The sequence below is a fragment of the Schistocerca nitens genome, chromosome 8 (genome assembly GCF_023898315.1).
Source record: "Schistocerca nitens isolate TAMUIC-IGC-003100 chromosome 8, iqSchNite1.1, whole genome shotgun sequence".
NCBI lineage: Eukaryota > Metazoa > Arthropoda > Insecta > Orthoptera > Acrididae > Schistocerca > Schistocerca nitens.
The window spans coordinates 470,601,857-470,626,427 of record NC_064621.1 but is presented as its reverse complement, the minus strand read 5'-3'; the positions used below and the strand labels follow the sequence as shown (position 1 = coordinate 470,626,427).

At 39.1% G+C, this 24,571-nt stretch overlaps 1 protein-coding gene across 1 annotated transcript in view; it reads right to left on the bottom strand.

Moving 5' to 3' along the window:
* LOC126198832 (vascular endothelial growth factor receptor 1-like) overlaps positions 1–24,571 on the bottom strand; it is a 308,538-nt gene that overhangs the window by 159,388 nt on the left and 124,579 nt on the right. Inside the window, exon 5 of the mRNA XM_049935411.1 lies at positions 4,695–4,866. Coding sequence (XP_049791368.1) covers positions 4,695–4,866 — 172 coding nt within the window. The remainder of the gene's footprint in view (positions 1–4,694; positions 4,867–24,571) is intronic.

Below are 24,571 nucleotides of genomic sequence, written 5' to 3'. Positions count from 1 at the left end.
CTAAGGCCTTACGCCAGTGTTGTGAAAGAGCTGGTATTCTCTGTTGGTAATAGCTCTTGTCCTTGGTTGTAGCCATGTTTTCATTGCATGTGCTATGCTCATCATCATCATCATCATCATCATCTTCAATGCCGATTCCATGTAGAGAATCCTTAAGTGACTGAAAATGATGGAAGTCCAAGGACACCAGGTTTGGGCTATAGGGTGGATGAGGTAATGATTTCCAACCCAATTTGGTGATGTGTTCCCATGACCTAAGAATTGCATGAGGGTGCGGACTGTTGTGTTGGAGGAAGATTTATTTTCAATTCTCATCAGACCAAACAAGTCGGAATTAGTTCTCACATTTGTTTAGTCCTCACACAGGCCCCTGGATAATTAATGAGTGACCCTCTTGGCAACAAATTCATGAGAATGACACCATACTGTCCCAAAATACTGTCATCATGACTTTGCCAGCAGAGGGAGCTGCCTTGAATTCCTTCATGATGGGTGAACATGGGACATGTTTCCAGCTTAAAGTTACACACCACATTTTCGCACCTCTAATGACCCATGACAAGAAAGGCTCTCCATTGGCTTCAAACTATTTGAACAGTTCAGATGAAATGCCTTTTCTTTTAATCTTGTGGTATGTAATGAGTTCATGAAACCAATCCTGAGTACACTTTTGAATATCAAAGAGTCTTAAACACAGCACACACTTCCAATGCTCATCAATAGTTGTAGAGCCAACTTGCCTAGTTCTTACGTGCTGGTCTCCATGAATAATGGCATCCAGACATTCACCATGTTGGTAGCAGTGATTATGACAGTGTGTCCAAATGAGTCCCATTGTAGAGCTCATTTCCTCCACATATTGGCACTTTACCTCTCTTTACCCATCTCCCAACAGTACTCCTGTCAACTTCACACTGAACACAAATTTTTAGGGATGTTCAAAACAGTTTCCTTTTCTGCAACCCAGAATTCAATTACAGCATACTCCTTGCAACTGGTGCCTTGCATGGAGCCATTTTTGATGGCTTACTATGGCTCTAACATCTGCTGGAATTGTTCAAAACTTCATAAACATGCAGAAGATACATCAAATTTGAGTTGTATAGAACGACTTTTCCTGTATGTATTAACAACTGTAAAAACATTACGGCAATATTTACTGAAAGACCCTCATAAGATGACAGAATGATTTTTTGATTTTATCAAACAGTGCCCACACCATTCTTTTTCATAAACTATTTTCTCTGATATCAATTGCAAATACAGGTACAATTTAGCAAATGAGTTTTATAGTTTTCTTTATTTTAAAAGCAGTGAAATTGACAATTACTGCTTTAAATTAAGCAAATCTGTTAAACAAAAAGTGTGTAAATCAGCAGTGGGATACTTCTTGGACAACAAATTTAAATACTAAGTCATTCAGAACTCATCGTTCCATTCACAGCTCATCATTCCATTCAGTTCAAATAAGAATCAATCTTTTTGATGTACTGATACATTAAAAATAATTTTTTACCCCTGGTGCATCTCCAGTTTGATCCCTGTCACTGTCTCGATCACCAATAACAATCATCAGCAATGGTGAACAAAGACTTCTGGTATAATGAGTCATCCTCAACCTCCCTACAGCCTTGTTAAAGAGGGTAGAGGAGAAGATGGGAGTTTCAAGACACATTATTGCCCTTAGCATGTGAAATGGCACAAAATGAAAAGGTGATAACAGTCTATGGTATAAGGTGTACACCACAGTCTATGGTATGAGGATGCAGAAGGCAAGGAAAACATCGCTTTGAAGGAAATTTGTATCCAGTGGAAACATTATCAGTAACTGATGAAATGTCATGATAATCTCTCCATTCGCAGAAACTTCAGGTTTGTTCTCTATCCAACTGTCAAGGAGGAGACCACGAGAAAAAACATACTAGGGGTCTGTGGCATGGAGCAGGAAGAAGAGGTAGTTTCTAGCCAACCAAATTTTGGGTAATCTCCATAAAATATGAAAAAAATGTAGAATTTTTTATATGTTGGAAGGTAGGGCAAACAGTCACTTACTACAAATATTACATAAATGGAAGGTGGAGGTGGGAGCAAGGAAAGAAAAGGAAAAGGAAGGGACTATTGATGTCAGCTACATAGGGACTTTATACAGAATCAACAATGATTCAAAATGTGTGCTGGGCTGGGATTTGAACCCAGAATCTCCTGCTTACTAGGCAGTTGCATTAACCACTGCATCATCCAGACACAATGCTTACTGTAAATGCACTGATTATTTCAGCCTGCCTCCCAGCCGACGCATATTCCCAACTAGCGCCACCTATTGGCAGACCCCATCCATGAGATTTTCACTGGTGGTCACCAGAAAGAATCAAAGTTAGAAGAAGTGGGATACTGAACTAATGAAGAAAAATGAATTGTGTTTGAAATTTCCTGCACCTACAGACACAGTGATAAGGAATTCCACAGTAACCAGTTCAGAAGTAGAGGAATAAATGTCCCTAAAATGGGCAGAAGTTAGGCAGACAAATACAGTTACAAGAAAATAATTAGTCTTTCCTTGGCCACAGGAGAGTGCATTTGGGTGTTTGTGTGATTGTGTTAGTGTCTGTGTGGATGTAAGTGCTATTGCTAGAAAAAGAACTGGTGCACAAAGGCTAGAGTGAATACTATCTTCTGTTGTGTGTTTCTTTGTTCCATACATCAAAACATTGTAGGTGAGTGGTTGCTTTTCCCATATTTTTCATACAGTTAGTAGAAATTAAATGAAGGAACCTTATCAGGCAGGAGATATACCTCAAGTGATTGAAGAAAGAAGGAAACATAACAATTTTCAGGTGAAGATGGGAACATAGTAATATAAGTCACTTATGAATGAAATCAATAGGGAGTCCAATGACACTAAAGAGAAATTGCTTCAAGAGAGACGTGAAGAAGTAAGAAGGACTGTTTCAGCATGTGGAAAAGTCAAAACAACAATCACAGATATTAAAAATAAAGGCATCAACATTGTGAGTGTGGAAGGAATTCTACTGTGAGAGACAACTGAGTGAGAGGATAAGTCCTCAATGAAGGAGGCAAACTGTGTGATAAAGTGATAGAAGAATAATTTCTGTCATTTTGGAAGATATAGGAAATCCAACATCAGAGACAGAGTTTCACAGAAAATGTTACAGCTGCAGACTATTGAAGGGCTTTATGCAATGTTATTAACTGTGCCTAACAACAGGGGCCAGCAGTATCAAATACAACCCCCTCGTCCACTATTTACACAACAAAGACAATTTGCAGCAGAGGCTAATTAAAATTTGACAATGGCTTAAATAACACAGATTTATTGTTTCCACTCTGAAACATTTGTTTTTCCTCCTTTGAGCTAAGTTGTTTTAGCCTCCTTAAGAAAATATCCCAGATATTAAAAATAAAGGCATCAACATGAGATTTTCACTGGTGGTCACCAGAAAGAATCAAAGTTAGAAGAAGTGGGATACTGAACTAATGAAGAAAAATGAATTGTGTTTGAAATTTCCTGCACTACAGACACAGTGATAAGGAATTCCACAGTAACCAGTTCAGAAGTAGAGGAATAAATGTCCCTAAAATGGGCAGAAGTTAGGCAGACAAATACAGTTACAAGAAAATAATGTTTTTCCTTTTTAGGGCACAAGTAGTAATCTCAGACTGCTGAACTACATGGTACACAATATTAACTGTAATCATTTTCCTTACAACATCTTTGACAATTATAAACAGTCCAAATTACCAAAAATCTGACAGCTTTGGTACTGTTTTAGATTTGTTATGGTGGTTGTGTCAACAGTGTGTTATGACATTATTCTGTAAAAAAATTTTCAAACGTAGAAACTGATATCCATTAACTATCCTATGGGATATGTATTGTTTGCATGGAGAGCTGCATCAAACCAGTCTCAGGACTGAAGACCACAACAACAGGATATGTTAAGGCTATAATACCTAATTCATCGACACAGTAGTATACAAATAAATACACTGACATTTTTAGTAACACTGGGAGATAAAAGTAGGAAAATGGTAAGTCATACAACAGCAGCATCTATTTCTGTGACAAAGATTGGTCTTTTGTAATACTCAAATGCCTACAGCTCCAAGTCGGTGCATTCATTTTAATTGCCACTGTTTTCTGCACAGTTTTAAGTTGGTTACATGCTTTCATCAGTAAATAACCCATTTCACATATACTAAAAATGTATGAAAATTTTAACACTTTGTATTTCATTGTTCACAGTCTGCTGTGGCTCTGCACCTTTTCTTTTTTAATGGAGCTCTGGTGAAGTATCATATCCATTCTCAACCCTCAACTGACAATGACATACTGTGCTTTTGGCTAAACTACAGCCACAAAATTGTGCATTGCACACCCCAAATAGAGAAGACTCAGTTTAAAAGAGTGTATAGCATTACTACAAAATAATGTCCCTCATATTTCATAATAAGAATGTCATTTGGGCACTAACTGCTTATTGCTCATTTTGGATCTCCTATATGATTCTGATGAGACAAAGAGAAATTATCTGCAGGTTTAAATGCATTAATGCTGTTACAACTACCAAACTTGGGGAACCCATATTATACAGAATATCAAACACAAATTTCTATATCTTAATAGAATTTCAACCATTAAAAACAATATCAACACTCAAGAGTTCACTACATACTTAGCACTTCAAGATAATATATACGAGGACATTCGTCTTCACTGCAGATGCCACCAGGAAGTACGCAGCAACTATAGAATCCATTGTGCATCATCTGGGCATTTTCCAGAATGAAGCCCACCTTCTGGTCATATCTGATGACACCAAGGTCATCATTTTCACCAACATGAACCTTGAGTGTCAAATAAAAGCAATATTACCAAATGTTAAAGATATCTGAAGAATTAAAACTTTCTAAATTTATTAAAAAATAAAAACAGATGTAATGAACAGTTACACATAAGATTCCATTAGTAACTGAGTGAAATTAATAGACATTGTTAACTCCCTTGATGAAAATATATTAAAATACAAAAGTAATAACATGCAATGTGTGAAGACTATTATGGTTTTATCAGAATTTATGTATAAAAATGTACTTATTTTGTTTTGTGTCATGAGATAATCTACAAGATAGTAACTTAGCTAACAAACAGACTAATAATTACATAATAATTTTACTGTCAAACTCTTTCCTGAAGTGCGGTATTAACAAGTAACAGAATATTAACAAATTGTAGTATGTTGCATTCATATTTAATTTTATATTAAGAAAATGAATTTGATGTTAGGGCAATATTGCAGAGACAGTTTATTTTTGATAAGAAATGAATTTATGATCTGAAAATTTACTTTATGTTAATTGGCAAGCGAATTTTTACAAATTCAGATGAAACAACAAAAGTTTTAATATACTGTAATTAAAACCAAACATAATATTCCATTTTTTCTTTGGTTCTTCTTTCTTTCCTTGTGGAGTGTCTGACAGCATATTTCTCCACACAAATAATTTATCTTTTCTTTTTTTATTGTTTTCTGTCTGGCATTCTCAATTGGAAAAGGATCAGTTTAAAAGCCAGAAAGCTCAGTTTTTTGACTTGATTGACTCAGCCAATAGCTAAGATTTTTACATAATTTGTGGTGCTTATACTCATAAATAGGACTTTCCTGATACAGATGTATAAAATGGGTTCATAAACTTTTACAAATTCCTAGACCACCACATTGGAAGGTTTCAGATAGATTATATAATGATAAGACAGATTTAGGAACCAGGTTTTAAACTGTAAGACATTTCCAAGGGCAGATGTGGACTCTGACCACAATCTATTGGTTATGAACTGTAGATTAAAAATGAAGAAACTGCAAAATGGTGGGAATTTAAGGAGATGGAGCCTGGATAAACTGAAACAACCAGATGTTGTAGATCCAAACTGATCTTCCCCGAGGTCGGCTTCCACCAGTTTTTCCAATCGCCTGTAAATAATTCACGTTATTATTTTGCAGCTGTGACAGAAGAGATACTGAACTTAATTGATGAAAGGAGAAAATATAAAAATGCAGTAAATTAAGTAGGCAAAAAGGAATACAAACATCTCAAAAATGAGATTGACAGGAAGTGCAAAATGGCTAAGTAGGATGACTAGAGGACAAATGTAAGGATGTAGAGGCATATATCACTAGGGTTAAGATAGATACAGCTTACAGGAAAATTAAAGAGACCTTTGGAGAAAAGAGAACCACTTGTACAGATATCAAGAGCTCAGATGGAAAACCAGTTCTAAGAATTGAAGGGAAAGCAGAAATGTGGAAGCAGTATATAGGGGATCTATACAAGGGTGGTATACTTGAGGGCAATATTATGGAAATGGAAGAGGACATAGATGAAGATGAAATGGGAGATATGATACTGTGTGAAAAATTTAACAGAGTGCTGAAAGACCTAAGTTGAAATAAGGTCCCGGGAGTAGACAACATTCCATTAGAACTACTGATAGCCTTGGGAGAGTCAGCCCAGACCAAACTCTACCATTCAGTGAGCAAGATGTATGAGACAGGTAAATACCCTCAGACTTCAAGAAGAATATAATAATTCCAATCCCAAAGAAAGCAGGTGTTGACAGATGTGAAAATTAGTGAACTATCAGTTTAATGAGTCATGGCTGCAAAATACTAACATGAATTGTTTACAGAAAAACTGGTAGAAGCTGACCTCAGGAAGGATCAGTTTGGACTCCATACAAATGTGAGGCAATATTGACCCTATGACTTATCTTAGAAGACAGATTAAGGAAGAGCAAAGTTACATTTCTAGCATTTGTAGACTTGGAGAAGGCTTTTGACAATGTTGACTGGAATACTCTCTTTCAAATTCTGAAGGTGACAGGGGTCAAAAACAGGGAGCGAAAGGCTATTTACAATTTGTACAGAAACCAGATGGTAGTTATAAGAGTTGAGATGCATGAAAGGGAAGCAGTGGTTGGGAAGGGAGTGAGACAGAGTTTTAGCCTGTCCCCAATGTTATTCAATCTGTATATTGAGAAAGCAGTAAAGAAAACAAACAAAAATTTGGAGTAGGAATTGAAATCCAAAAAAATATCTGGAGTTTGCCGATGACATTTTAATTCTGACAGAGGCAGCAAAGGACCTGGAGGAGCAGTTGAACTGAATGGACAGTGTCTTGAAACGATGACATGAGATGAACATCAACAAAAGCAAAACTATGATAATGGAATGTAGTCAAATTAAATCAGGTGATAGTGAGGGAATTAGATTAGGAAATGAGACACATAAAGTAGTAGATGACTTTTGCTATTTGGAGAGCAAAATAACTGATGATTGTCGACGTAGAAAGGATATAAAATGTAGACTGGCAATGGCAAGTAAAGCGTTTCTGAAGAAGAGAAATTTGTTAACATGGAGTATAGATTTAAGTGTCACAAAGTCATTTCTGAAAGTATTTGTATAGAGTGTATGGAAGTGAAACATGGATGATAACTAGTTTAGATGACAAGAGAATAGAAGCTTTCGAAATGTGGTGCTACAGAAGAATGCTGAAGATTAGATGGGTAGATCACTTAACTAATAAGCATCTACTGAATAAAATTGGGGAGAAGAGGAATTTGTGACACAACTTGACTAGAAGACGGGGTCAGTTGGTAGGAAATGTTCTGGGGCATCAAGGGATCACCAATTTAGTACTGGAGGGCAGCATGGAGGGTAAAAACTGTAGAGGGAGACCAAGAGATGAATACACTAAGCAGATTCCAAAGGATGTAGGCTGCAGTAGTTGGAGATGAAGAAGCTTGCGCAGGATAGAGTAGCATGGAGGGTTGCATCAAACCAGTCTCTGGGCTGAAGACCATAACAACAAAATACAAAACAAGAAAGGTGATATACTCTATGTTTTATTTAAAAATTAGTACATTAGCAACCTCAAACTCGGGTTTTCTGAAGCAACAACCCCCAAGGATATGAAAGTTGAGTATCTCACCATATGGAGCAGCAAAGTTATTATGTGAACTTCCATTAACTGTGATTGAAATTTTCTAATTTTCAATCATATTTGACTTGTGAATGGTGGAGGCCCAAACTATTAAGTTGCTCCAATGGTGTGATTGAGAATTCACTGTTACCACTGTCCATTTATATATAGAGTTATAAAAACTGTACATTTTATTATCACTCAGTGTCAGTGGTAATTAAAATGCTTTCCTACTCTCACACATTTAAGGGTTGCATTTTAATATGGTGCCACTGAGCTGGGATAGGTGTAAGTCTGTGTACTAATTTTTCATGTCCATTATAATTATCCGGGCTGTTATGCCGTGGTCGGTTGATGAATTCTGTGTCGATTCCCAACATTGGGAATCGACACAGAATTCATCAACCGACCACGGCATAACAGCCCGGATAATTATAATGGACATGATATTTCCGGTCGTGAAAGTCTACATTTTAGTACTAATTTTTGCACTCAATTTCAGAGTCTAATTGTGACAGGTGTCAGTTGATTATTGGACAACAGTTGGGACGAGAAAGAAAGTGTATTGTGGAAACTGATCATTGGATCACATTTGAGATGAGTACAATTTTTAAATTTGCAATTCTTCTCCTCAGCTATCAGTTTTCCAACTTTCTTTTGTCATGTGACTTAATAGGCAGGATTATTGTGAATTTGAATGTGACGATAATCTGGTTAGGTAGGTTTATTTTTCATATTTTTTACCCAATATTATCTTCAAATATGGCAAGAACAGAAAATCTTGATACAACTGGAGAGGTTTCATATACTCAGTGTCACCAGTCGTCAACACTGAACCTGCAACAGTCATCCAAGGCATCACACTTCTTAGGATTTTCTCCAAGTGAATAGCCTTCAGGTTTATTAGACAGATTATCTCAACTCTTGGATCACAAGCTTACAAGTCAGTCTCAATTCTTGGAACACAAGCTTACAAGTCATAATAATGATTGAAAGAATGGACTTACAAGTCAAAACAGTGACCTAAAAAAAGAGTAATCTGGAGGCCACAGTTAGGACAATGAGGAGATAAACTCATGCTGCACAGGAACAAGTGGCAAACTCCCTTTCAAAACTTAGTCAATTACTTGAGTCGACTGCCCTTGAAATTCAAACAGTAAATGATAAGGTTGATTACATACTATTGCATGTGAACATTGAACATGTTATTCACGCTGAATTAGGTAGAAGAAACTGTGAATTCAAAATCATGCTTGAATATATAGAGCAGGAAAGTGAATTCATTAAACAGAAATTAAAATTAAATAATGATCAGGTTCATAACCATAGTACCAGTGTTAACAATAATATTGTGTCTTTGTATGAAAATTTAGATCAGTTTAACATCCAACTAAGTGATGTTGAAACAAAAATGTCATATCTACAAATTTTGTACAATTTTGTGACAATTTATGTCTTAAATACTTCCCTGGGGATTTTAAAATACACACAGTGGACTTCCTATGGCAATGTAAAGATAATTTTCCTCCGAATGTGCCTGATTCTGCAAAACATAAACTAGCCAAACATTTCCTTGATGGTGAAGCATTGTCATGTGCTACTCATAACATAAAGCTAAACATAACATTTAATGAATTTGAACAGATGTTCTTGAAAAATTCTGGTCCAGAAATAAACAAGCAGGCATCAAGACAGCATTTTTGAACAGTAGTAGGTACAGGCCAGGTAATCTCTTGATTGCAAGAATTTTATGAGAAACAGTTACATAATCTTGCTCACGTAGACAAACCTTTTGATGATCTTATTCTTATGGATGTCTTGAAAAGACATCTACCAATGAAAGCTCATTGGGGCCTTGCTTGCAGTCCCAATGATTCATTACAGATTTTTTTAAACATGTTGATAAACTTGACAAAGCTTTTGAGGAAGAGGTCAGGGTTAATAACTCACATTACAATAGAAACAAAAATTACAATGGGAGGTCATCTCAACACAACCACCAAAACAGACAGAATGGTAAAAGGAGAAACCATAATACTTTTAATAACATTAATAATAGCAGTAAGAGGAATGATAGTGGTAATGACCAGAACAGAAACCACAGTAACCAGAAGCAGAAAACTTTTAAAACCTTCACCTGGTGCCTGTCAGGTGCAGGGGGTAAAGAATTTTCATGACCAGGCAATATTGTATTGTATATTTATTGTCCAGTGAATCATACACTGTACAGGGGTACATAATAATATAGGACAAGTCAAATAATCTGCAATAAAGTGTAACAGAAAAAACTGTTGTATGGTTTTCAGTATATAGCAATATAACATATGGGAATAACATTTCACAAATACACAAATAAATTTTACACGCACACATTTCATACTTTTGGCCTTGATTATACAGACACACACATATATGTAATAGACCACATATAATACACTGATAAATCTACATGTAGACATTTCTTATTTTGGCTTTAATTGTATAAACTAAATTTTTCACATATTTACATTGTAGATAAAAATTCATCAACACTATAGTAGCAATTCTGTAGCAAGTAGTCACTCATTGCAGTTTTGAATTTATGCATGCCAGTTATTGCCTTAATTAATTTAGTTTGTTATACAGGTTTTTTCCTGCTTGCAAGGGTCCTTTTTGTTTTAGTGTTGTATGTGAAAACTGCATATGTATATCTTGATTATTCCTTGTGTTGTATGAATGGATACTTTTGGTTTTTTGGAGGAATCTTGCTATTTTCATCTACAATTTTCCTTATAAACATTATTGTTTCTAGGATATATAGGCATGGTAATGGAAGAATATGAAGCTTTTTAAATGAGGGTTTGCATGAAGATCGAGGGGCTGAGCCTTCCATTCCTCTTATAATTCTTTTTTGTGCAATAAAACAGCTTTTGCTGGGTGGTGAATTTCCCCAGCAAATTAAACCATATCTTAGTAGTGATTCTGATTGGGCATAGTACACATTTTTTATGGCTTGCATAGATGTGCATCCAGCAAGAACTTTTATACTGTAAAAAATGGTATTTAATTTACTACATAGGTGTTGTGTGTGTTTCTGCCATCTTAGGTCATCTTGGATCCAAACTCCCAAAAATTTGGTGCTATTTACAATTTCAAGTCTTTTGCCTAACAGTTCAATGGTTGCAGTTAAAGGCTGTTTATTCTGCACTGTGTGTAGATGCATAGTGTTTGTTTTATGTGTGTTTATTATTAAGTCGTTCATTGCGAACCTTTCTGATACATGTGTAGTGCTCTTTTTTATTTCATTTTGGAGCTCTTATGGGGTCTTTCCTTTGATAAGTATATTTGTATTATCAGCATATTTAATGTATTTATAGTTAGGGCTGGATGGTTCCAGGTCATTTACAAACAGCAAGAACAGGATTGGTCCCAGTACGGAACCCTGCGGCACACCATATTTAACACACTGTTTTCTGATTGATAGGAAGTAAAATTTTTTCCTTCTTTGTACAAGACTTCAACTATTTGGTGTCTGTTTTGTAGACATGACTTTACCCATTCATAGGCTGGGCCTCTGACACCAACATTTTCTAGCTTTCTAAGCAGTAGACCATGGTTAATGATGTCAAATGCTTTTGAAAGATCTAGGAATATTGCTGCTACGTGTTCTTTTTTATCTAATGCATTTAAAGCTTCATTTAAGAAATCGATAATAGCTGTCTCAGTGGATTTATATTTTCAGAAACCATGCTGTGTAGCTGAGAAAAGTTTATTTTTTTCAATGAAATCTACAAGTCTTTTATAAAAGATTTTTTCAATTATTTTAGAAAAAACAGATAGTAGAGAGACTGGCCTATAATTTGTTATATCTGTTTTTCCACCCTTTTTGAACAATGGCTTCACTTTAGCTATTTTTAGCCTTTCTGGGAAGATTCCCTGAGAAAGTGAACTATTGCATATGTCTACCATGGGCTTAACTACTAAGGGTGCACATTTTTTAATGATATGGTCTGGTATGTTGTCAGTACCAGAGGAAAATTTTGATTTTAGCTCCCCTATTGTTTTTAGCATTTCCTGTTCGTCTGTTGGGTATAGGAAGAGAGACTTGTTACTAGGGATAGTTTTAATCTGATTTGCAATGACAGCATTTTGAAAGTTTTGCTTCACCAGAATCTCAGCTGCCTCAGAGAAATATGAGTTAAAATTATTTGCTATCTGCTGGGGATCAGATATTACAGAAGTGTTTTCATTCAGTTTGATATTATGGTATTCTCTCCGTTTTACTCCTGTTTCATGCCTTACAATCTCCCATATGGCTTTAATTTTATTTTGTGCATTTGCTATGAAGGAACTATTTGCCATTCTTTTTGCTTCTTTTATGACTTTAGTTAAAATCTTTTTGTAATTCTTAAAATAGGAATCAAATTCTGTTGAAGCAACTTATTTTGAAAGTAAGTTTTGGGATGTAATAATTAAACAGATGTATAGTGGAAAGAAATGTACTGTGGCTCCTTATGAACTTGAAGAAGCTGTTTTAGTAGAACTGTGTATCTCTGAATGTTCTGTGGAAGATGTAGATGTTGATAGTGTTTACGTTGGTATTGGTATTTTAATGTACCCCGAGTGGGAGACTTTTGGGCTAATTGTCATGAGGAGGGGCAAACTTATCCAGAGTCAGTTGTGGTAGAAGTGTGTCAAACCCAGGTGCATGGTATCAACACTAATGATTTAGTGGTTGGAGCTGATACACATAATTTAGGAGAGCTAGAATGTGTGGTTTATATTGAAGTTATTGATCATGACCAGGCTAGTGGTGAAGCTCAAGAGAGTGAACTTTTTCCAGTCGACATTAGTGATATTTTGTGTGAATGCCAGGACATTAGAACACAGTATTTTGAGGTAAATAAGAGGTTTATTGAACATTTCAGTGATGTTGGTAAGGATGGGTCCGATTTCAATTCAGATAGTCAGTTTATTGATCATTCTCAGTCAGATTTTACTTTCACCTCTAATGGATACACCTATTCAAGTCCAGTTTGTAAGTCCAATCATGCATTAGAAGTCATTCATGGCACAAGCGCACAAGTACTACTTTGACCTATACAGCTATTTAATGACAATGAGAATCACTTGCAGAAAGATTTATATTTTCAAGATATAGAGGATGATTTGGTTAGAGAAACTAATGTTAACAAATAGCAGGATTTATGTGGTAGTCCATACACCAAAATCACAGTTGGCAATTGACATGGTGATTGTTAGATTGACACATGTAGTGCAACTTCTATTATTTCTGAAAAATTAAGGGACAGAGTTACGCAGAGTTCTGAGTCCATTGAATTTCCTATAATGGGAGTTGGACATTGAAAAATGATGTAACATTTGACTGAGTAAAGTTTAAAGTAAATTTTTCTAATGCCAATACATATTTTTCTATTTATACTGGGTTAAAGCTGATGATGCATTTGGTAATAAATGTATGGTTTAGCATTGAGGTAGAAAGATGCTGTATAGTTAAGATGATTTGTCAAGTAATGATACAACTGATGGGGATTTTGATCAACTTGTTGCTGACAAGGTAAAAGAAGCAGACAAGCTTACTGGAGATGGCAAGTCAGAACTGAAAGAAGTATTGAGATCCTATAAGGAGATATTTACTGCGAAACCAGATAGAGTTAAGAACTTTGCATGTAAGTTAAGGCTTAAAGAGCACCAGCCTTTTTTTATAAAACCATATTCAGTTCCTGTTTGTAAAAGACAGGTAGTGGAGACAGAGCTGCAGAAGATGCTTAAGTGGTGGATTATTGAAAGGAGTACTAGCCAATACAACAACCCTTTGGTGGGGTCAGGCTAGTGCTTGATTCTCATCATCTCAATAAATTTTTGGAAAAAGAAACTGAGCACCTTGAGTCACTGGAAGAATTACTCAATAAGTTTTATGGTGTCAAGTATTTTTCATGCCTAGATTTGACCTCAGGTTTCAACCAGACAACATCATAATCAGAAGCTTGGATATATACTGCTTTCTTATTCTCTAGTAAAGGCTATCAGTACTGTGTAGTATCTTTTGGTTTAAATATATCTGCAGTAGAGTTTATTAGAGACTTAAATCTTGTGCTGGTAGTGAAATATGTTCAAAACTGATAATTTATGCCGATGACATAACAAGCAAAACCTGGAACGAGCATGTCAATATGTTTCGGTTGTGGTGGATTTGGCCATATTAAAAAAAAATTGTCCAAATGTGAAACACAAACACAAACCAAGCTCTGCTACCACAGAAGAAACCAGAGTGCCTATTGCAGAAACTTCAAGAGAGTACTAAAGGTCACAACATAAAGCATACACACAACATAGTTGCTATAACAAGACACATGTATTTTATTTTATGACACCAACCAAAGACAGATATAGTACACAGCAGAGAGATTAATATAAACACTTCACTTCAACACAGTACAATCAAAGAGGTAGCTAATAATTTCAGAGAGAGAGCATGAAACTTAAGTTAGCTAAATATAAATATTGGTGTAAGAACTGTGAACTTTTTGGGACAAACTATTTGTGAAGAAGGAATATTACCTGATCCCGATGAAATTAAAGCTATTGCTAAATTTCCTAAACCTAGAAATAAGAAGGAATTAAGGTCATATTTTGGTCTATGCAATTTTTATTGTAAATATGTTAGGACTCAAGCTTTAAATGAACCTAGTTTATATCATCTTTTAAGGGAAAACACAATACTGGGATGGTCAACTGATTGCCAGTTAGCTTTTGATGAGATTAAAAACAACTTTGAAACAGTCAAATTTTACATAGACCTGATATTACTTTACCATTTTGCCTTATGACTGATGGTAGTGACTATGGCTTATGTGCTTATTTATTCCAGCAAAAAGACGTAGATGGGCAGAAGGAGCAGTGTGCAATCAGGTTTGCAAGCCATAGTTTGTCAAAACACAAGAGAAGCTATACAGCAACAGAAAAAGGAAGACTTGCCATTGTGTGGGGATTCAAAGTTTACTGGACATAAGGTCATTGTTTTTATGATCATAAAGCTTTATGCTATTTGCAGGTATGTAAACTTTTCATAACAGGATGACACATTGGGTCTTGTTCTCAAAAAAGTTTGATTATACTGTTTTACATGTTAAGGGTAAGCAGAACTATGTTGCAGATGCCCCATCTACATTGGCAATAGGGAATGAGCAGAAAAAGGTCAGGATACAGGATGATAAAAATTTCAGAATCATGTTTATCAAAAGTGTAAAAGGCGAAAAACCAATAGTTAAGATATGTGGATAACTGAGGAGACATGAAAATCAGGGCGAAGACCTTAAGTTGGTAAAGAGCTTACTTGGAAAAAAGGGGTATGGGAAAGTTGTACAATACTATCAGGTACATGTGGGAATTCTGTTTAGAAGACATAGATCTGATTCAGATCATTGGAAATTATGCTGGCCTAAACATCGCATTGATTTGTTTATTGAGCTTGTGCACGAAAGTTTTGGACATTGTAGCACTATGAAGTGCACCCAGAAGTTGCAGGAAAATGTTTATTTAAGTAACATCTCTAGTTAAGTGAAGTCTTAAATTGCAACTTGTTATAGATGTCAATGGGTAAAGGTGACGATTCAAAGTCATAAAGGATTCCTACATAGCATTATTCCTAAAGTTAAGTCTGGGCTCATTGGAGTCAACTTCTATGGTCAACTTTCTTGTTCAAGAGAGGGTTACTCTTATGTGTTTGTAGATGTAGATTTGTTCACTAAATTAGTTAAGCTGAATCCAATGAAGAAAGCTGTTAGCCACAGATATATTCAATGTTTTGTCAATGATTACTTCACTAGTGTGGGTAATCCAAAAGCAATCCTATTTGACAGTGGGACTCAATTTACATCGAAAGTTTGGAAGCAGGTTGTTATAGATAAGACCATCAAACATTTATGCATTTAAGTTTGTGTAAGGATGGACGGGTATATTGTGTAGCTTCAGTGGATGGTGGAATACCACGGTAGGAGGGGAGGGAAGGATAGTGGGCAGGACATTTCTCATTTCAGGGAATGACAAAAGATAATCGCAACCCTGGCGGAGAATGTAATTCAGTTGCTCCAGTCCCGGATGGTACTGAGGTACCTGAGGTAGGAGGGGAATGCTCCTCTGTAGCCGGACTATGAGACTTTGGAAGGTGGTAGGAGAATGGAAAGATAAGGCACGGGAGATTTGTTTTTGTACAAGGATGGGAGGATAATTACGGTCAGTGAAGGCTTCAGTGAGACCCTCGGTATATTTTGAGAGGGATTACTCATCACTGCAGATGTGACGACCATGGGTGGCTGGGCTGTACGGAAGGGACTTCTTGGCATGGAATGGGTGGCAGCTGTCGAAGTGGAGGTATTGCTGGTGGTTTGTAGGTTTGATAAGGACGGAGGTATTGATGTAGCCATCTCTGAGGTGAGGGTCAACATCTAGGAAGGTGGCTTGTTGGTTTGAGTAGGACCAGGTGAAGCAAATGGGGGGGAAGTCATCAATGATTTGGAGGAATGTGAATAAGGTGTCCTCACATTCAATCCAGATAGCAAAGATTCATCAGTGAATCTGAACCAGGTGAGGGGTTTAGTATTTTGGGTTTTTAGGAAGGATTCCTCTAGATGGCCCTTGAATAGGTTAGCATAGGATGGTGCCATGCGGGTGCCCATAGCCGTAGTGCAGATTTTTTTCAGGTAATGCCTTCAAAGGAGAAGTAATTGTGGGTGAGGATATAGTTGGTCATGGACACTAGGAAGGAGGTTGTTGGTTTGGAATCCATAGGGCATCTGGAAAGATAGCATTTGATAGCAGTAAGGCCATGGGCATTAGGAATGTTAGTGTTCAGGGAGGTAGCATCAATAGTGATGAGCAGGGCACCGTGTGGTAATGGGACAGGAACTGTGGAGGGTCAGTTGAGGAAATGGTTGGTATCTTTTATGTAAGAGGATAGATTCCAGGTAATAGGTTGAAGGTGTTGGTCTACGGGAGCAGAGATTCTCTCAGTGGGGGCACAGTAACTGACCACAATGAGACATCCTGGGTGGTTGGGGTTATGGACTTTAGGAAGATGTAGAAGGTGGGAGTGCGGGGAGTGGTAGGGGTAAGTGGAGACATGGACTCTGGGAGAGGTTCGGGGATGGGCCTAAGGATTTGAGTAGTGACTGGAGATAATGCTGGATTACTGGAATGGGATTATTGGGGCATGGTTTATAGGTGGAAATATCTGACAGCTGACAGAGTCCTTCTACCATGTAATCCTTGTGGTTCAAAACAACGGTGCTGCAGCCATTGTCTGCAGGTAGGATTATAAGGTCAGGATCAGTTTTTTGATGGCGAACTGCAGTTCTTTCAGCAGATGTAAGGTTAGTTTGCATGTTGAGGGATTTGGGGAATGATGGTGAGGCAGGGTTTGACATTAAGAAATTCTGGAAAGTGAACAGGGGGTGGTTAGGCAAGGTTCAATATTGGTCTTTGGTTGAGTCTGATTGGTCACGTTGGTGGCGAAAAAGTGTTTCCACTGTAGGGGCTGGGAGAAGGAGACAAGGTCTTTAACTAGTCCTGCATGGCTGAATTTGGGATTGGGGCAGAAGGTGAGGACTGGAAAGGACTGATATTTCTATGGGACTAAGGCTTCTGGAGGAAAGGTTCATAACTGTGTTGCGGGTCTGTTTAGGTTCTGGGTTCTGTGTTGTGGTGGGAGGGAGTTTTGGAGAGTGGGGTAAGTGTAGTAGGTCTGCAAGATGGGGTTTAGGGGGAGTTTGGAGGTTGCCATAGAAATGGTGGACAGTGGTACTCCGAGGCGGGAATAGGAAGTGAGCAGGATGGAGAGGTTCTTGAGGTGGCGTTATGCATGTTGCTCAAGTTCCTGCAGGGCAAGAGTTTCAATGTGTGTTATGGGTACCAGAAATTTGGGATTACATAGCACGAGAATTTTGCGGATGGAGAGAAGGTACTGCAAGGAGGATTGGGCTTGGTTGATATGGTTTTGCAGGACTATGTTGGTGAGGGCTAAGGATTGGCAGAATCTGAACAGGTGGAGGTCATTGTGGAAGGAGGGGTGGCAACCAGAGTTGGGTAATTTGATGGTGAGGCCATTAGGGGGGATTTCATGAGCCAAGCAACAACGCAGGAACAGTATGTGGGACTGGGACCTGGCTAGGGATAAGGAAACTTTTCTGTATTGATGTATATGGAAGGAGCAAGGATCTATGGTGGAGCAAAAAATGCGAAAAATTGCATAAGAAAGTAGAATTACGTCCGAAAAATTATGCAAAAATAAACCCAAATACGTGTGAAAAATACGAAAAGGACAAAATGGATCACAAGGGGAAAAAACGAGATGAAATCTGAGGAAGACGGCAATAGCGGAAGACGAAAACTCTCTAAAATTGGTGAGAAGTCACAAGGGTCAAAGTAGAGAATAGCTAATCATAAATAAATATATGTATATTACTGTGGGTAGCAGGTTTGAGGGCAGATAAATGTAGAGAAGATGATGGCACATGTGACTGGATGAGGCGAATTTAGTGATGCAAACAGGGATAGAATGGAGAAAGTGTGGGGGGTGGGGAGGGGTTCATAGGTAGAGATGTAAGATCGAGGGGCACTGGAAAAGTGCGGAAGATAACATGCAAAAATACAGGGACTAACACAGTGAGAGCGATCAGTTTTAAGGTATAGGCTTAATTATATCAGCGGCAGTAATATGGAACCTGCACCAACAATGATCCCGACCTTATAACCCTACCTGTAGACAAAGGCTCCACCACCGTTGTTTTGAACCGCAAGGATTACATGGCAGAAGGACTCCGTCAGCTGTCAGCTACTTCCATCTACAAACAATGCCACAGTGATCCCATCCCAATAATCCAGCAGGATCTCCAGTCACTACTCAAATCCTTAGGCCCATCCCAGAACCTCTCCCCAGAGTCCATCTCTCTACTTACCCCTACCACTCCCCGCACTCCCACCTTGTACATGTTTCCCAATGTCCATAAACCCAACCACCCAGGAAGACCCATTGTGGCCGGTTACTGTGCCCCCCCCCTCCCCCCCCCCCCCCTCTCCACCCCCACACCGAGAGAATCTCTGCTTTCATAGACCAACACCTTCAACCTATTCCAGGAACCTATCATCTTATAGTCTTATATAAAAGATACCAACCATTTCCACAATTGACTCTCCACAGTTCCTGTCCCATTACCACACGGTGCCCTGCTCATCACTATTGATGCTACCTCCCTGAACACTAACATTCCTAATGCCCGTGGCCTTACTGCTATCAAACGCTATCTTTCCAGATTCCCTATGGATTCCAAACCAACAACCTCCTTCCTAGTCTCCATGACCAACTACATCCTCACCCACAATTACTTCTCCTCTAAAGGCATTACCTACAAACAAATCTGCAGTACGGCTATGGGCACCCGCATGGCACCATCCTATGCTAACCTATTCATGGGCCATCTGGAGGAATCCTTCCTAAAAACCCAAAATACTAAACCCCTCACCTGGTTCAGATTCATTGATGAATCTTTACTATCTGGATTGAATGTGAGGACACCTTGTTCACATTCCTCCAGATCATTGATGACTTCTCTCCCATTTGCTTCACCTGGTCCTACTCAAACCAACAAGCCACCTTCCTAGATGTTGACCCTCACCTCAGAGATGGCTACATCAATACCTCCATCCTTATCAAACCTACTAACCACCAGCAATACCTCCATTTCGACAGCTGCCACCCATTCCATGCCAAGAAGTCCCTTCCATACAGCCCAGCCACCCGTGGTCGTCACATCTGCAGTGATGAGTAATCCCTCTCAAAATATACCGAGGGGTCTCACTGAAGCCTTCACTGACCGTAATTATCCTCCCATCCTTGTACAAAAACAAATCTCCCGTGCCTTATCTTTCCATTTTCCCACCACCTTCCAAAGTCCCATAGTCCGGCTACAGAGGAGCATTCCCCTCGTACCTCAGGTACCTCAGTACCATCCGGGACTGGAGCAACTGAATTACATTCTCCGCCAGGGTTTCGATTACCTTCTGTTGTGCCCTGAAATGAGAAATGTCCTGCCCACTATCCTTCCCTCCCCTCCTACCATGGTATTCCACCATCCACTGAAGCTACACAATATACCCGTCCATCCTTACACAACCCCTGCTCCCAGTCCCTTACCTCATGGCTCATATCCCTGTAATAGACTTAGATGCAATACCTGTCCCATACATCCTGCTACTACCATCTACTCCACTCTGGTCACTAACATCGCCTATCCCATCAAAGGCAGGGCTACCTGTGAAACCAGTCATGTGGTCTACAAGCTAAGCTGCAACCACTGTGCTGCATTCTATGTAGGCATGACAACCAACAAGCTGTCTGTCTGCATGAATGGCCACTGACAAACTGTGGCCAAAAAACAAAAGGACCACCCTGTTGCTGAACACGCTGCCAAACATGATATCCCTTGTCTCAATGACTGGTTCACAGCCTGTGTCATATGGATCCTTCCCACCAACAGCAGCTTTTCTGAACTGCGCAAGTGGGAACTTTACCTGCAATGCACCCTATGTTCCCGTAACCCTCCTGGCCTTAACCTTCGTTAGTCACTGTCCTCACCAATCCAGCCCCCTCCCTGTTCCCATTCCAGCACTACACAGCCGTCATTTCACCACCACACCCAGTCTTTTAATTTCTTTTTATTTCTCGCCTTTCTCTTACTTACCCCCTTCCCCCTGTGCACCTTCTCTCCTGCCCTCTGTCTAAACTGCAATACTTCACTGTCCACCACTCCCACCACACTATCCCTCCCCCTCCCCCTCCCCCTTCCCGCCCCAGCCTCCTCCTTATCCCCACCCAGTCGCCACTCCCATCATGCACTGGTGCTGCTGCTCACAGTGTGGTTTCAGTTCTCTGAGACTGCAGACGTGTGTGCAAGTTGCGTTTGCATGAGAGTGTGTGTGTGTGTGTGTGTGTGTGTGTGTGTGTGTGTGTGTGTGTGTGTGTGTCTCTACTGCTGACAAAGGCCTTAATGGCCGAAAGCTATAATTGTGCGAATCTTTTTGTTGTGCCTATCACAACTCAGAAACTTTTGTTTATTGTATGTGATGTCATCTATTACAATGGAAACTTACACTTTGTGTTGTTTCAGGTACTGAAAAGACAGTGTTACTTGAAGTGCCACATTGGACTGTAGAGGGTGGAGATCCCACCGGAAGAAATAACTTATGCAGAAAATGAAATTCCAAGATGAATATAAAAATGGATCTTGTATTAGACAGGAATCCTATGTTACATGTTTTAGATTTTGTTTTGGTTCTCACTTTAGCAGAATCTCAAATATGCTTTTAGGATGTTTTGTGGTAATTAAAGCCTCATGCCCCTGTAAACTCTAATATTTCAAACTGTTTGTCTCTAAAGTGTTACGCACTATTAATGCTATACCTTGATAATTTTGCACGTTTTGGTTGTAACACATATGACCCATGATTTCTCTTATATAATTTAATGTTTTTGGTACTTCAGACCACCTGTATCTCACTATTTTTGGTATTTACACCTATATTTGACAGTTTACCTCTGGGAAAAGGATTGTAAATATTTTTCCAAGTTGTCTACATTCCACCTTCAGAATCACAGAATAGCGTTTTACTAACCTTTGGTTAGTAAAACCTCTTTGGGGAGTACTGAAATGGTACAACCTTCCCGTTCCTATCTTAAATTCCATCATGTCAACATTCTCTGAAGAGATCATTTTAGCTTGAATTTTTAACTTTCTGGACTTGATACTGTTACGTCTTTACCCAGTACCAGTAATAAATTGCCCTTTAAAAAATTAGTGCAAATGAGTTTACTATTTCAGATTAAATCACACATTAATATGTTATCCAATTTATATTAGCAACTAAGGGGAGTAAGCCATTTGTTAATAATCCAACTCTGAAATTTCATGGTATGAACTGCGTAGCCATGTTGCCCACATATTCTTGAAAACTTACTTCTCCCCTATTTCTGAAAAGCCACAATGTTTGTTCATTATAGTCATTTAAAATGATAGCTCTACTTGACAGCTATCCAAAACACCAATAAAAATATCTTATTCAAAGTAGTTTGTTTATAATTAACTAAAATGCAAATATGAAATTAAGTAAACTCTTCCAAATTGCATATCAGAACATACAAGGCATGTTTTTTAATATAAGTAACTGAAATCATCTAATGACTTAATAGTTATTTTATAAATATTACATTTAACAATGCATTCACCTGTTTAGTTTTGTATAAGAGTAAGTCACGCATGAGCCACACAGGCAGAGCACAGCAGTGTGAAGTCAGTAAGGAAGTAGTAGTAAGAAAAAAATCAGACAGTTAGTCTGCATTATTGTCTTTCAGAAGTTGTTCATGTGAGACTCTTTCAGAGGCTGTCAGGTGATAAAACGTATCTACCATCAATGTATATATTAATCAGTCACAATAAAAAACCAGAAAGATGGTACTAATTTAAGAATTAGTACATCAGCAACCTCAAACTCTGAGTTTCTTAAGCAACAACCCCTGAGGATGTGAAAGCTGAGTATCTCATCATATGGATCAGCTAAGTTATTAGGTGAACTTATATTAACTGTGATAAAATTTTCTAGTTTTCGATCATCTTTGTGTTTGTGAATGGTGCAGGCCCAAATTATTATGTTGCTCCAATGGTATGATTGAGAACTCATTATTACCACTATCCGTTTATACACTCCTGGAAATGGAAAAAAGAACACATTGACACCGGTGTGTCAGACCCACCATACTTGCTCCGGACACTGCGAGAGGGCTGTACAAGCAATGATCACACGCACGGCACAGCGGACACACCAGGAACCGCGGTGTTGGCCGTCGAATGGCGCTAGCTGCGCAGCATTTGTGCACCACTTCCGTCAGTGTCAGCCAGTTTGCCGTGGCATACGGAGCTCCATCGCAGTCTTTAACACTGGTAGCATGCCGCGACAGCGTGGACGTGAACCGTATGTGCAGTTGACGGACTTTGAGTGAGGGCGTATAGTGGGCATGTGGGAGGCCGGGTGGACGTACCGCCGAATTGCTCAACACGTGGGGCGTGAGGTCTCCACAGTACATCGATGTTGTCACCAGTGGTCGGCAGAAGGTGCACGTGCCCGTCGACCTGGGACCGGACCGCAGCGACGCACGGATGCACGCCAAGACCGTAGGATCCTACGCAGTGCCGTAGGGGACCGCACTGCCACTTCCCAGCAAATTAGGGACACTGTTGCTCCTGGGGTATCGGCGAGGACCATTCGCAACCGTCTCCATGAAGCTGGGCTACGGTCCCGCACACCTTTAGGCCGTCTTCCGCTCACGCCCCAACATCGTGCAGCCCGCCTCCAGTGGTGTCGCGACAGGCGTGAATGGAGGGACGAATGGAGACGTGTCGTCTTCAGCGATGAGAGTCGCTTCTGCCTTGGTGCCAATTATGGTCATATGCATGTTTGGCGCCGTGCAGGTGAGCGCCACAATCAGGACTGCATATGACCGAGGCACACAGGGCCAACACCCGGCATCATGGTGTGGGGAGCGATCTCCTACACTGGCCGTACACCACTGGTGATCGTCGAGGGGACACTGAATAGTGCACGGTACATCCAAACCGTCATCGAACCCATCGTTCTACCATTCCTAGACCGGCAAGGGAACTTGCTGTTCCAACAGGACAATGCACGTCCGCATGTATCCCGTGCCACCCAACGTGCTCTAGAAGGTGTAAGTCAACTACCCTGGCCAGCAAGATCTGCGGATCTGTCCCCCATTGAGCATGTTTGGGACTGGATGAAGCGTCGTCTCACGCGGTCTGCACGTCCAGCACGAACGCTGGTCCAACTGAGGCGCCAGGTGGAAATGGCATGGCAAGCCGTTCCACAGGACTACATCCAGCATCTCTACGATCGTCTCCATGGGAGAATAGCAGCCTGCATTGCTGCGAAAGGTGGATATACACTGTACTAGTGCCGACATTGTGCATGCTCTGTTGCCTGTGTCTATGTGCCTGTGGTTCTGTCAGTGTGATCATGTGATGTATCTGACCCCAGGAATGTGTCAATAAAGTTTCCCCTTCCTGGGACAATGAATTCACGGTGTTCTTATTTCAATTTCCAGGAGTGTAGATAGAACTATAAAAACTGTATATTGTATTCTCACTCAGTGTCATTGGTAATTAAAATGTTTCCCTCCTCTCACACATTTAAAGGGGGCATTTTACACTGCAAGAGGGTCAATGTAAGTGTGAATCCTGAGTAGGTAGGGTGTTCACTGCTTTTTAGTGAAAGCATTTCATGCCAAGTAATGCCTCCTCAGCTGTGGGATTCTATTCTTCCTCACATGGATCACTTCTCCTCTAATTATCCTATCAGTACATTATAAGGAAATGTAATCATCTACTTTTCTCTATTTGCATGTATATAAAAGTTTAGAATTTTAATGATTTGTTTTTTGCGTGACTAGTGCCAGCAGCATATCAAAGAATGGAAGCATATAATGTTTAAACACTATGTTTGCAAAAAT